Source organism: Pristiophorus japonicus, chromosome 12, assembly GCF_044704955.1.
Source record: "Pristiophorus japonicus isolate sPriJap1 chromosome 12, sPriJap1.hap1, whole genome shotgun sequence".
Classification (NCBI taxonomy): domain Eukaryota; kingdom Metazoa; phylum Chordata; class Chondrichthyes; family Pristiophoridae; genus Pristiophorus; species Pristiophorus japonicus.
This window is the reverse complement of record NC_091988.1, coordinates 58,866,251-58,881,116: the sequence shown is the minus strand read 5'-3', so window position 1 is coordinate 58,881,116 and position 14,866 is coordinate 58,866,251. Positions and strand designations below refer to the sequence as shown.

Below are 14,866 nucleotides of genomic sequence, written 5' to 3'. Positions count from 1 at the left end.
TTTAAAAACTCAAATTTTCTGCAAATATAGTAAAAAGGGAACTATTAAATGTGAGGTGGGATCCCTGTGAGAAGAGGATGAATTGAAATCGTGCATGCTTTTCTTCTGTTTAAAAAGGAGAAGGATATTGTGGAGGAGATAAATCCTGAATTAGCTAAAAATGAGATGAGATGTTATAATAAATAAAAGATATATTAAAGTTAAAGGAGAACAAAGTGCTGGGACCTAACAGGATATATACGAAGATCTTCAAGTAAATGGGGGAAGCAATAGCGGGGGCATTAGAAATTATATTTCGAGGTTCTATTATAAATGAATGTGTAATGGAGAGTGGCTATTGTAGTACCGATTTTCAAAGAGACTGCTAACCTGGGTAATTACAGACCAGTTAATTTTTAACGGTTACAAAATCTCCCCAACCATAGATGTTAAAGATGGATTTACTAAATATCCAGGTGAAGAGAAAATAGTTAGAAGCTGCTGACACTGATTTCAGAAAGGGAAGTTGTGCTTGAGAAGCCTGAGATTCTAATAGATATGGTGGGATGGGTCGGGGTGGTGGGGGGGGGGGGCGCGGGTGTTAATGCAGTGGATACGTACATTGACTTACAGAAAGCCCTTGACAAGGTACCATGTAGGAGAATATTAAGGGGTATGGAATTAGTGAAAGGGTAACAACATTTTCAGTGTTGGTAGCAGTGTCCCACAGGGTTCTTATCTGGGCGTCAGTGATTTGCGTATTGATCTAGAGGCAGCGGAGTCCACATATGAAGATGATAAAATAGGAGGCATAGTAACTAAAACTGAGGACCAAAGGAAGCTGCATGAGGAGGTTGATAAGACGGTAGGAATGGGCAAACAAGTGATTGAACTACATCTGTCAGTGAATGAGATGCTGCATTTTCATTTATATAACAAAATAGTAATTATACTTATAATGTGGAAGAGCAGAGGGATTTGGGGGTTCAGGTTTGCAGGTCATTAAAAGCAGTACCTCGTAGATGAGGCCATAAAATGATAATGAAATACTTGGTTTTACAGCAAGATGTATCGAATATAAAATTCAAGGTGCAATAGTGAATCTATATAAAATCTTATGCCGTGTATCGTTTTGGGCTCTGCACTATAGGAAGAATGTTGAGACAATGGAGAGAATGCAGTATAGATTCGCTTGAATGTTGCCTGAGAAAAACTTTAAATGGGGCTGTCTTAAAACAGAAGACGCTGCGGGTGATTTGATAACGGTGTTTTAAAATTACGGAGCAATGTAACAGTTGATACAAACAGATTCTTTCGTTGGTTGAGGGAACTTAAATAAGATTAAATGCACGAGATTTAGGACAGAGGAGAAATGGCCTGTTTGCGTTGTAAATTCTGTAATTCTTTACAGTCCACTGAAGGTCTCTAGTGGCTGATGCTCAGTACTTAAGCATTGCACAAGTTGCAGTAAAGGGCCTGAAGGTCTAAACTGTTTCTCACAGCCAGATTCTGTTTGAGAATGTCCATAGCTCTCCTGTCTTCAGTCCCCTCTCCACAAATACTCTGCTTTCTCAGAAGTTACAATAGTTCAACTGCGTATTTCTTTCTAACTGATATTAAATGCATCTGTTGCAGGGGATGATGGAACGTCAGCCAATGGTACTTGAACCTTTCAGTGGTCTAGTGGAACATCTACGAGATGATGATGAAAGTCCACTAAAGGTTTGGGTATCTTTCTTTTAAGCCTCAATTTTGTTTTCTCCAATTTCCATTTATGTTAGCTGCCTGAGTTGACTGGTTGAAGAAGGTCTCGCAGCCCCTGAGTATTGCAAGTGGTGCAGTTGTTTGGAGCAGGGAATTTCCCCCCTGGTTTTCATTCTGTGATGGTGAGCATGGTCGTGGCGAGGTACCAGAAATGTGAACGCAGTGTGGAGAACAGCAGGCTTCATCCTGCAGCTCAGTGACTGACCCGCATGGAAAGGTTTTTAATCCAGTGTGCACTATTGACAATGAAAACGAACCTGCTCTTTGGTTTGTCATGATAAACCGTGCCCCACTCTGATGTCGATCTGATGCATTTGAAGCCAGTTGAAATTTGTGATCGAGGCAGAGGGTGGAAATGGAAAGGAAATAGAATAAAACAGCAGTTTGAAGGGTCATTATTTTTCCTTTGTTTACCTTGGCATACTGCAGTAATATCGTTATCATTTTGCTGAGTGAGATTCTTTTGACCAGTATGATGATGACCCTCCACATGAGCTGTTAAAGTCGATTCCATTTTCTCAGGTTGCATGTGGGGAGTATACAAAACCTTAAAAATTAAATTGTATGCCAAGTTAAAGAAACAGATAGTCATTCTTTTTTTTTAAGTTCAAAGGGCTTTGATTAACAAAACTTTGCTTTGACTTATGCAATTGGGAGTTTGGGGTGATCTCTCGAGCAGCTTTCTGCTGTATCAGGTTTTGTGTACACTGGAGTTGAACCTGTTGACACTTCAATTATCCACCAGATGTTTTGTTGGATAAAGCCTTGAGTGTGATTTTCAAACTGCATAATGTTTAATTCATTGTTTATACTTCATCTCCTTTTTCTTGGTGATGAACATTATATCGTACCTTTCTGTCGTTCTTGTCTTCATTTCCATGTCCATGCACTTGTGTGGTTATATGTGCAAGACCATAATTTGGGGGCGCTTGATTATCTTGCAGTTTTCATGATTCACTCAGTGAATAAAGAATGTTTCACTGAAACTCCTCAGCCAGAAATGTGCATCTTTTCAACTGAACCTTGATATCTATCTTGTAGAGAAAGTCAAGTCCACTGCAGGGACTTGTGGCATCATACAGTGGAGAGAGTGATGACGAAGAGCAAGAGACAATACAAGACCTGGAAGAAAAGCTGACAGATTGGAGCAAAATAGCCTGCCTGCTATGCAGAAGACAGTTTCCCAACAGAGAGGCACTTACTCGGCATCAGCAACTCTCTGACCTGCACAGGGTAACTAGAGCAACACTAATTATCTTTGTAAAACCATGTGAAAGTGCAATGCGTGTCCATGCTACAAAACACAAAGAAGCAGTAATACTTTTATTAGCTGAATTTCCATCTCAGTATTTCTTGATGTCAGTCTTCATTCTGCTGCCTTGATATTGGGTATTACAATAATTCTACTTGAGAGTAAATCAAAGCAGATCCTTTGGTCTATGATGAAAAACTATGCACCACTCTGATAAAACATCTGAAAAGATACATTGAAATTGTTAGATCTCTTAATTTCCAATGAAATGCGAACTCCGATGGTAGTTTTAACTTTTTAATCTTGGCAGAGAGTAACAAGCTGCTGGCTGATTGCCAGTTTCTTTGTCTTACTGAGACACATGGTCAAAATGGCTGTATTTTATAGCGGGTTCAATTTACAGAAAAGAACTCGCCTTCTTTGACCTTATTGGCTCACTACCCAAGGTCCGAAAATGTCAAGTTGATTGATGACTTAACGCAATGTGGCTGAAATGCATGTAGCATCTCTGACTTGTTGTCTGTGAATTTTCACAGCCTGTCTAAATGCAGCCTGTTTGAATTCTCTATCAATCCCCCCTTTGATTCTTTCACAAACTGAATCATAAAACTTCAGGTATCACTGGTTAAACATTCTACAAAATAATTTCATACATGTTAATAGAGTTTCCTTCTAAAATTTGTTGATGTGTTTCGCCACATGTCCGGACTAGGAGCTTCCACACAAATTTACACCAACCCGAGTTCCATCGTGGCCACAATGGAAGTCTGGTTTTAGTAGGTTAATTAACCTTATTCCAATTTAATCCAAATCAATATCTTAATTCAACCAGTAAACAACCTTTCCTTAAGCATAACATACCCCTGTGCCACGTACAGACGGTCTGCTGGGACCTACAAGGTGTCTCACCTGCGGGACAGCAGCTACAGCCGCCTGGTCGCAACAACATTGAATCAACATAAACAAACAATATAAAAGTAAAAGGTATTTACATGTAATTCCCTTGCTACCCTATTTCCCTTTGGTGCAGAGTGTCGGCTAGTAAGTAGGCCTATGCCTAGAATACCTACAATCAATAATACAGTAAATTTATACATTTTCGCAAAAAGTAATTGTCCTTATTAGATTTCAGCTTCAGTTACGGGTGCTCGTTTAACGTGTGAAGCGTGGATCCAGGCTTTCCTTAGACTTTAACAGCTGCCTGGGTGGTCAATAACACTTGATAAGATCCCTCCCACTTGGCACCCAAAGGTTCTTTATGCAACTTTTTCACATAGACCCAGACTCCCGGGATGATGTCGTGTCCTCCTTCGGGTGGATTACCCCAAGCTGCCGATACCTGTCGGGAAACAGAACTAATAGCATTGGTTAAGTTCTGACAGTATGATAACAAAGTGTCACTCATTAAGTGAACATCAGCTTTCCGTAAATCGATAGTTCCTGGCAGCGACATGGGTCTTCCTGTTATAACTTCAAATGGGCTTAGACCTGCAGTTCTGTTCGGAGTTGCCCTAATACTACATAGCACTATTGGTAGTGCCTGGGGTCATGGTATTCCTTCTTGGTGATATTTGGCAAGCCGTTGTTTCAGAGTTCGATTCATTCGCTCAACTTGTCCTGATGATTGTGGATGATAAGGACAGTGTAAATCCCACGTAATGTTCAGTAACCTACAGACTTCTTGGCAGACAGCACCTGTGAAGTGTGTTCCCTTGGCATGAAGGAAGAGATATATAATCAACCTGCAGATGCTGGAATGGTCCGACAGGGGCAGGGGGCCTCAGTTGGGGCATTACCGTGATGGGTCCAGAATTATTTTTCTGGCAGACCACACAGCGGTCTGTTACCAGCTGGGCATGTTTTTTAAATCCCCGACCCCACCAGCTTTTCTGGAACCGTGCCGTCATCTGTTGTGAGGCCAAGTGTCCCTACGAGTGGATCTGTTGGGCTAAAAAAGGCATAAGCGTTTGTGGCGCGACTGGCTTGTCGGTAACTCTTTGTCTCCAGACACCATCTTCGCATAGCTTAATTCCTGCCTCGATCCATGTCCATTTTTCCTCTCTGGAGCACTCGCCTTGCATTGTTTGAAGGTCTCGTGTCAGAGTCCTGAGTGCTTTCAATCTGCACATCTGTGTTGGTTCTTCTGGAGGAACGCCCTGTGAGGCGGCATCTTTAGCTGCCTGGTCGGCTAGGGCATTTCCCTGTGCTTCTGTGGTATTTTCCTTGGTATGGGCCTTACACTTCAGGATGGACACTTCCTGAGGTAATTGTATGGCCTCCAGTAAGTCTCGGACTTCTTTTCCATTTCAGATAGGTGTACCAGCAGCAGTGAGGAATCCTCTTTTCCGCCATAACATACCAAAGTCGTGAGCGACTCCAAAAGCATAACGCGAATCTGTGTAGACATTAGCTGTCTGACCTTCTGCTATTCGACATGCTTCTGACAGGGCCCATTAATCGGCCTGTTGTGCTGACGTTCCTGAGGGTAAACGTCCTTTTGCCACTACCTCATATAAGGTTGTAACTGCCCATCCTGCTTTTCTGGTACCATTGTCAACAAAGGAGGAACCATCTGTAAACAGGATGAGGTCTGGGTTGTGCAGAGGCTCCTCTGCTGCTAAGGCTGCTTTTTCTTTTAAAATCTCCACGCAGTCATGCTCTTCACATTCTCCCCCTCTTGCTCCCTCGATTCTGACATCGGGAGCATAGTTGCGGGATTAACCGGGCTGGCCCGGACGATATGGAGATTAGGAACTTCCAAAACTGCTGTCCAGCAGGTCGATGTTGCTGCTGTCACCTGAGACATTCTATTCATAGACAGCAAAGCGTGTACGGTGTGGGGACACTTGACAATCAGCTTTTGGTCGAGGACTAGACATGTAGCTTCCATGGCCCTTGGGCAACTTCCCCATCCGAGGGCTACCACATCCAGTTTTGCCGAATAATAGCCAATAGGTCTTTGCCGATCCCCATGTTCTTGTCAGTATAGCTGTCATATATCCTTCTTTCTCATGAACAAACAGGGTAAATGGCTTCCCACTGTTGGGGATTCCCAGAGCCGGTGCCGAACACAAAGCCTTTTTCAAACTCAGGAAGGCCTCTTGCTGTTTAGTGAGGGTGATGGCTTCTTTAGAGGCACGTTTCCCCTTTAAAATATCATTCAGTGGCTGAGCAAGCTGTGTGAAGGAGTCAATCCAATTTCTGTTAAAGTTACACAATCCCAAAAAAGACCTTAGTTCCTGAATAGTGGTGGGTTTTTTAGCAGTCCGAATGACTGCAGTTCTATCCTGGGTAAGTTCTCTCTTTCCTTGTGAAATCTTTTGTCCCAGGTATACAACCTCCTCTTGGGATATTTGTGCTTTGTCAATGCTGGCTTTATGTCCTTTCAGCCGAAGGTGATCCAACAAAGCTCGTAAATCTTGTTCATGCTGTTCTTCCGTGTTTGAAGCTAGCAAGATATCGTCTACATATTGGATGACTGTGGATGACAGGGGAGGTAATTCTCGCAAATGGCTTTGTAAAGCCATGTGGAATACCGTAGGGCTGTTGTGGAAACCCTGCGGTAACCCGGTCCAAGTATACTGTTGTCCTTGGACATTGAAAGCAAACCACTGTCAAACCTCCGGTGCCAGAGGCACCGACCAAAATCCATTGGCCATATATATAACAGAGAAATATTTATGTTCCGGTTTGAGGGCATTAAAAATGGTGGAGGGATCTGCGACCAAAGGAGCTTTTTGATCAATACACTGGTTAGCTTTCCTATAATCGACAGTCAAACGCCAAGTCTCATTAGATTTCTGTACCGGCCACACGGGGCTATTGGAGGAGCTATGCATTTTAATAATCACCCCTTGTTTCTCCAATTGCTGAATAACCGGTAAGATTCCCGCGATGGCAGTTGGACTGATGGGATACTGTTTAGTACATGGAGGCTTGGTCCCTGTAAATGACGCAGGCTCCATCTGGAGTAGGCCACAATCGTTCTTATCTTTAGCCCATATCGGGTGTTCCTTCAATTCTTCTTTCTTCAAAGTTCTAATTGACCATGTCACCCGACCATCCTCGAAATGCAACGATGAATCTACTTGGATTAGAATGTCCATTCCCAAAAGGGGTTGATCTACTGGGCCTATCCAGACCGGCGTGGTTAGTTCATGTGGACCCAGCCCTATAAGTACCGGTGTTGTCCTTTTAATTTCCATTTTATCGCCCCCAACTCCATAGGCTGTACGTGCCCTACCATCCAACGGCAAAAAGTCTCCATATTGTAGGGGTAAGCATGTTAATTCCGCCCCTGTGTCTAAAAGACAGTCCACATCCATATCGCCCACCCTCACAGTTATATATAGCCCATCTCCCCTTTGTTGTATTAGTGCGAGGAGGGGGGGCCAGGGTGGGCTCTAATTGTTTTTTGCTATCCCAAGTAACTCCTTCTGTTGTTGTATTGTCAGTCGCTTAAATGCTTCTATGAGGTCGTTATCTCGTGACAAGCCTGGTTTGTTGGCTGAATTGTATCCCTGGCTGCATTCTCTTCCCCAGCCTTGCTGTTTTGCCCTGCACGTCTTGGCCCAGTGACCTTCTTTCCCACAATAATGACATTTTCCGGGCAATTTTCCTAATGACTGTTTATCGGAATCCTGGGATTTCCATCCCATAGTCTGTACAGCTCGGACTTTAGCTCCCATATCCCGATCTAATTGGTTACATCGATCCACCAATGCTGCAAAGGTAGTTCCTCTACCTTCCCAGTCCGGTAACACTACCTTAAGCATTTTGGATAGTTCTGGCTTTAGACCTGCCACGAAAGCTGCTTTCAGGGGTCCAAACACTTGTTCATCCATTTCCTCATCCGTATTATTCATACCCGAATGTTCCAGCCACGTGCATCTAAACCGCTCGTCATACTCCAGGACCTCCTCTGTTCCTTTCTGTTGGCAAGCTGCAATTTTTCCCCAGTCTGTCTTAGCTGGACTGAAGGCTTGCATCCAGTGTTTAATCGCTTCCCATCCTGCGTCTAATTTTTGCTCATTCTGCCCCAAAGCTTCATCTACCTTGTCGTGCAATTTTCTTCCCTGTGTTTTTGGCACCATTATGGTCAAAATTTGCACTCCGTCCCAGGGATGAAGTTGATATATATTTCTTAAGCAGTCCAATTGGTCCCATGTTTTTACTCTCCCTTTCTTTGGATTGGGCAATTCCTTGGACCATTTATCAATTTTCTCTGGGTCTGCCGGAGCATGAACTAAGTATTCTTCGTACACCCTTCTCTTTGTTTTTTTGGTTCCGCCCTCATCCGCAGTCTCTTCTGATTTGACTACAACTCGTCTTTTTTTAAACGGGGCAAAGCGCACCCCTAATTCTTCATCATCCTCCGACACTGTATTGTCGGAGGATTCAGAAACCATATCTATTCCTCAGTCGTGTCTTCGGGTTTGCGCTTTTAATTTATCCAAACATGGGTACCCTGGGAATTGATCAATACATTTTCCTTTTCCTATTACTGTCTCTTGACCTAATGATTTTTTCCATTCTTTAATTTCACCTTTAAGATCTTTAACTTCCGCTTCCAGCTTTTCAAGTTCAAGCTTTTTCTGTCGCAGCTGTGCACAAACTGCTTGCAATTGATCCTTTGTACTGGTCAGTTCTCGATCATGTTGGGAACGCATTATAATTTCATTCCGGTTTCGAATCTGGCCCATAACCGCTAGGGACCATCTAGCTCGCTCTTTATTTTTCATACGGGTCGTTTTTCCCCAGACCCTTTTAATCTCGTCCAAGGACCATTGTCCTTTGGAGGTTCCGTACTTTTGTTCAATCTTAATACAGGTTTTAGATAAGTTGAATTGTTGCTCCTATGTATTCTTTCAACTGTTCGAGAATTAAATCTAGCGAAACTTCAGGTGGTGTCTGCGCACCTTTAACAGTTGTAGGCAATTCTTTGTTCTTATCTCCTGCTGCCATTTCTTTACTGGGGTCTCGAGTCGTAGGCTTGCTAACCGATCAGTAGGTCGGTGATTAATTAACTACCACACCGCCGAAGTTTAGACGTCTATGGGACCTCGAGCCGACTACCAACCGGAGGGTTCGCAAACCGGAGGCTTTCGGAATCGCGTAGAAGGAGAGGCAAATTTAGACTTTTGACCGAGGACTTTTTTTAAAAAGAGGAGTCCTTACCTCAATATATCGGTCCGATGTCCAAAATTCAGTTTCTTTCCTCAGCGATCCTGTTCGCAGCGCCAAAATTGTTAGATCTCTTAATTTCCAATGAAATACGAACTCCGATGGTAGTTTTAACTTTTTAATCTTGACAGAGAGTAACAAGCTGCTGGCTGATTGCCAGTTTCTTTGTCTTACTGAGACACGTGGTCAAAATGGCTGTATTTATACCTGGATCAATTTACAGAAAAGAACTCGCCGTCTTTGACCTTATTGGCTCACTACCCAAGGTCCGAAAATGTCAAGTTGATTGATGACTTAACGCAATGTGGCTGAAATGCATGTAGCATCTCTGACTTGTTGTCTGTGAATTTTCACAGCCTGTCTAAATGCAGCCTGTTTGAATTCTCTATCAGAAATGAAACTGAGACCAAAGGATAACGGAAAACTCGAGTGTTCAGGTGTGGTTTGGGGGGAGGGGAGAAATCAAGATGCAGAGAATCCTGGAATAAGTTGTCTGTCTGCAACTTTAAATTTGCCAACAGTGTGAAGCCATATACTTTGTCGACACAAAATGTAAACCACTGACCAAACCAGTTATTATATGTACCCCGTAGCCATTGGGTGGTTCAGTAGATTTACAAGGCCTTCCTTTCAGTTCAAATCCAATACATATTGCTGGGAAGTTAGTTTCTTCGCTGCTCGTCCCAACAAGCTAATTAAAATGACTTTGGCTTGCTTTCCATCTCTGGTGAGGATGTTTTGTAAGGACTTGGAGCGAGAACAATGATCATATTGCAGCCGTTTATTAAATGTCTTTGTCATAACTACACTGTTTACATTTACAGCAAAACTTAGAGATCCGTCGAAGATCGAGAATGTCTGACCGAGAACTCGAGGCGTTAGAAAAAACAGAAAATGAGGTCAGATTTCTGTGCTCCTCCAATTCTGGTCTTTTGTGTATCCCCATTTTCCATCACCCCACTATTGGTGGCCGTGCCTTCAGTTGTCTAGGCCCTAAGCTCTGGAATTCCCTCCTTAAACCTCTCTACCTCTCTCTTCTCCCTTAAGACGCTCCTTAAAATCTACCTCGCCGGCCAACCTGTCCTAATCTCCGTGGCACTGACAAATATTTGATAATGTTCCTGTGAAGCATCTTGGAATGTTTTACTATGTTAAATACGCTATATAAATGCAAGTTGTGGCTGCAGTAACTGGATCCAAGTTGCTTGTCATTCCAAACATCTTGGAGCTGAAAAGGCTAGAATCTGTTTTGTGCGATAGTGCTGCAAATTAATGCGTGAGGGATTGTAACCATTACTTTTGCAAAAATTACTTTGATTTAACATTTAAAATGACATTAAATGACTTAGTATCTTAACATTTCTTTAATCGCTCCCTTTTTCCCCTTGCAGATGAAGTACAGAGACAGGGCAGCAGAAAGAAGAGAAAAGTATGGAATCCCAGAGCCTCCAGAGCCCAAGAAGAAGAGGTTTAATAATGCTGCTGTAATGTAAGCGCAGTCTGTGTTCTCAATGGTCTCAAACAGATAACAACTAATTATAGCTGATCCTGATCAAAGCTAGAAACTAACTTGTGATCTGAGTCTGAACTATATTTCCCTTATTCCGAGTCCTCAATTACCCTTTTCGCAGTTACTATCTTTTAGAATATTTTCTGACAGGGGAATTTTAGTTCTAAATTGATGTCCGTTCCTCTCTTTGTGAACTGAACTCCTCCGCTTCGTTATGCATTAAATGCATCGAATGTATTAAAATATCAAAGCAAGCCCATCTTTTGAATGTACTCTTGTGTGGCTGAGTCGTGGAAAAACAAAATGCAGTAGGGCAGGATTGAATGGGAAGCTGCAAGCAGTCAACAGTTAGATTTGAAAATAGTGTCCGAAGTGAAACCCATGTTGATGTACTATCCACTTCTGATAATTCAGTTACTTATTTAGAACTACTGGATAATTTGAATTTCTTTTTTCTTAATTTAAAAAAAAGTTGTTGTTTTGTTCCAGTTGCTTAATTTGAATTACTGGACCATTTGAATCTTTTAATGCAAATAAATAACTTTGAATTATCAGAAGTGCACTTTATTCAAAAGATGAATGGATCAAAAACTCTTAAACTTAGCGATACGCGTAAAAGGGAGAACCAAACTCAACATAGCAGATTTCTCCATATCAAACAACTGAAGCTAAAATACACTTTTGAATAATAACTTGTATTTATATAGCACCTTTAACGTAGTAGAACATCCCAAAACGCTTCACAGGAGCATTATAAAACAAGATTTGACACAGCCACAAGGAGATATTAGGGCAGAAGGAGGTAGGTTTTAAGGAGTGCCTTAAACATAAGAATTAGGAGCAGGAGTAGGCCATACGGCCCCTCGAGCTTGCTCTGCTATTCAATAAGATCATGGCTGATCTTCGACCTGAACTCCACTTTCCCACTCGATCCCCACATCCCTTGATTCCCCTAGAGTCCAAAAACTATATCTCAGCTTTGGATATACTCAACAATTCAGCATCCAGAGCCCTTTGGGGTAGAGATTTCCAAAGATTCACAACCTTCTGAGTAAAGGAGGAAAGATAGGTGTAGGGAGGGAATTCCACTAAACATTGTACATTTGAACTTGATTTAGCATTTTGGCTTTTTTTTTGTCCACGGGATTTCTGAAAGCTGCAAAAGACCCTCAAACTGTAGTTGAGTTCGTAGTTGAATAATTTTGATGCGACCCAGCCAACCCAGATCTTGTCCAATTCACTGCTATTGTAAGTTGCTGCTATTAAACCTATGAAACGTATTAAAAGCAACCCATTATTAATCTAAATGAAGAATAATTGCAACAGCCTTTTCCAGCAGATGTGCAATGTGGAAATCTCCTTGCCCACATTATCTCAGCAAATCTGCTGTAGCAACTCAGGAAGTGATCATATTCCATGGAGCAATGCAATCAACTGTCAAATATCTAAGATTTGTCCATTGCCAATTTTCTGCTTTCCTAAAGGTGTTTGCTCCTTGACACCAACTGTAACAGTAGATGTATTTTCTCATTTTGGCAACAAACACTGTTGCTTTTGACTCATTTCAGTCTAGCACCAGACTGGATCACATTAAAGTGAAGTTAGATTATTGCCGTGGGATGAATCATAGAAATTTACAGCATGGAAAGGAGGCCATTTCGGCCCATTGTGTCTGCCCCGGCCGACAAAGCTATCCAGCCCAATTCCACTGCCAGCTCCTGGATCCGATTGGTACCTGGAGCATCTTTAATGGCAGGAAAGACGGTAGTAGTGACAAGTCGCTTACTCGGGTATAAAATTGAGCTTCCTTAACAAGGTTTTTTTTTTAAATTGAGTGGAAATCCTGCTACACGATGATCAAAATTTTCTCATTGGCAAATTGCACTTGCTTTCTGACAGCACTGTCATTGCACAGATAAGTGTGTTTGAGTTTTCTGAAGGTGTATCTCAATCAGTAATCATATGTTTCTGTTACCACAGCGATTTTGAACAGCCAACAAAAAATGGTATTAACAGTGACAATATTGGGAGTCGAATGCTACAGGCTATGGGTTGGAAAGAAGGCTCTGGGTTAGGTCGAAATCAGCAAGGTATTACAGCGCCTATACAGGTATGGTGTTTTATATTTTTCTGGCATTCTCTTTCTCAACTGTTTTGTCACTTGTTGATGCAATTTATTATGAGGGATTGTTTTGACTCTGGGTGTTAATGACTTGATGCCAATAAAATGTTATGTTGCTCCCTCAGTGAATAGATTCACCATTTTAAGTCATACAAGCCAGTAAGGTTCCAGGATTGATCCCTGGTACAACGCTGCATTTGCCAGGATAGCATTTTGAGAATGCCACAATTACACATCCTGAGCCAAAAAGGGGCACAAGAGCTCAGCGTTCCTACTTCAAAGCATGTGGTCAGTGAATGACGAGCAGAAGTGTGTTCTGATGAGGATAGGATCGATGTTTGTTCTGATCCCCTCATGAGCGAGTCACAAGATGCTCACTGTCCAGGTCTCAGCACAGGGCAAGGCCGAATAGAGGCACAGTGTTTCTTATAGAACTGTATGTTAATGAATCACCGCCATAAAGAAAGAAATGAGAAGAAATTTGAAAATGTTTTGTGTTTCTTGGAAATGTTATAGTTTGAGAATAGACAAGGTGCAATTATAAGAACCATTGAAATTAGTGCATTAGTATAGTTCTATTTACAATTAGAGTTCATTTTGATTTTGCTTTGTGTTCAGAGTTAGACATTGAGCATGGGATATTATCTGCACCCACTCATTACTGATCATAACTTAAATATTTGTGGTATACGCTCACTTGGTTTCTTCTGCATCTTCTTCAACTGATGCTACAAAATATGCCACTCAATGAAATGGGTACATGTAGGTTTCTGATTGTGAAGAGATGTTTAGTGGAGACCAACCATGTTCCTTCCCATAGGAAAGAAAGCCACGCAGGATTACTCTGGTACACCTCGTGGTTGTCAATTGGAGAGCGGCATTTGAAGACGCCAGGGAGCCAATAGTTTGAATGTTCGATCAGCCTGGGTTATCCAAAACATTCTGAGAAGACACCTTGCAACAAAAAAAATGATCCAAGACTGGAAGTGGGAGGGAAATAAAGAGAGAAAAGGGTGTGGATAAATGCAAAAATGGGCTCGTTCATGCAATTAAATTTTGGGGCCCTTTATTTTCTAAACTTTTCCTGGAAAATTTATTCTTGATTTCCTGCTCCGATACTGTGAAATAATTATGTTTAAAAGTAATTGTGCGATTTCACAAAAGGCGATTATTTTTTAACTAAGCATTTTCATGTTTGTCAAACATCAAGTAGCTTTGCCCCTTTCCATTTGTAACAGTTTATTTCAATACATGTATTTTCGCTAGATTTAATTGAGACTGGATACTTCTGTACAAATTAAAGTTTAGGATTCTGCTAGTAGTTTTGGTGGATGTTTGGTATTTTATTGCATTTCTGTGATGCAGACTTAAAATTGTAATCTAAATGTGGTCTGGTCTAAGCATTGAAGCTGAAACTGGTCTTGACCGATGCTAGCTGTTGACTTTCTACAAGGCTGCATTCATCAGTTTTGTTCTGGTTGGGGAGTAGTTCTGCCTATCGCAATGAACTATCTGGTGGGTGAATGAACCCAGGAGCTGTATTGATGATAAATTCCATAACAATCCGAGTGCTGGGAATAATGCTGTGCCTTCGTTTTGTTTGATGGGGATGGGAAAATGGATGGAGTACATTTGAGCACTCTTGAATCAGCGTGATCTCCACACAGTTCAGTGTCGTAACAATTGATTTATAATTTCAGGCTCAAACGAGGATGAAGGGTGCTGGTTTGGGAGCACGAGGAAGTTCATACGGTGTTACTACTTCAGATTCCTACAAAGAGGCTGTTAAAAAAGCTATGTTTACAAGATTTAACGAACTGGAGTAAATTGAGAGTGGTTGTAAATATGTAAATACTTTTTCCTAATTTTTTGCTACTGGGTATGTACTTAAGTAAACAGTGCAATTTGTCTGTAGGAAATGTAATTTTTTGATGCTTTGGTTAAATCTTATTTATGTTAAATGTACAATGTACATTTTGTATTGTCTATCAAGTGTATAATAATGTATCTACTGTTTCCTTTTTCAGAATAAATTTTGAAAAGAATCCCAAGTGTT

General features: G+C 41.5%; 1 protein-coding gene across 3 annotated transcripts in view; it reads left to right on the top strand.

Moving 5' to 3' along the window:
• Positions 1 to 14,855, top strand: part of LOC139277282 (RNA-binding protein 5-like) — a 47,985-nt gene extending 33,130 nt beyond the window's left edge. For all 3 annotated transcript variants that reach the window (XM_070895545.1, XM_070895546.1, XM_070895544.1), the window contains exons 20-25: positions 1,615 to 1,701; positions 2,785 to 2,976; positions 10,003 to 10,077; positions 10,570 to 10,667; positions 12,669 to 12,798; positions 14,511 to 14,855. In XM_070895545.1, coding sequence (XP_070751646.1) covers positions 1,615 to 1,701; positions 2,785 to 2,976; positions 10,003 to 10,077; positions 10,570 to 10,667; positions 12,669 to 12,798; positions 14,511 to 14,636 — 708 coding nt within the window. In that variant the 3' untranslated portion in view covers positions 14,637 to 14,855. The remainder of the gene's footprint in view (positions 1 to 1,614; positions 1,702 to 2,784; positions 2,977 to 10,002; positions 10,078 to 10,569; positions 10,668 to 12,668; positions 12,799 to 14,510) is intronic.
• Positions 14,856 to 14,866: the final 11 nt, after the last annotated feature.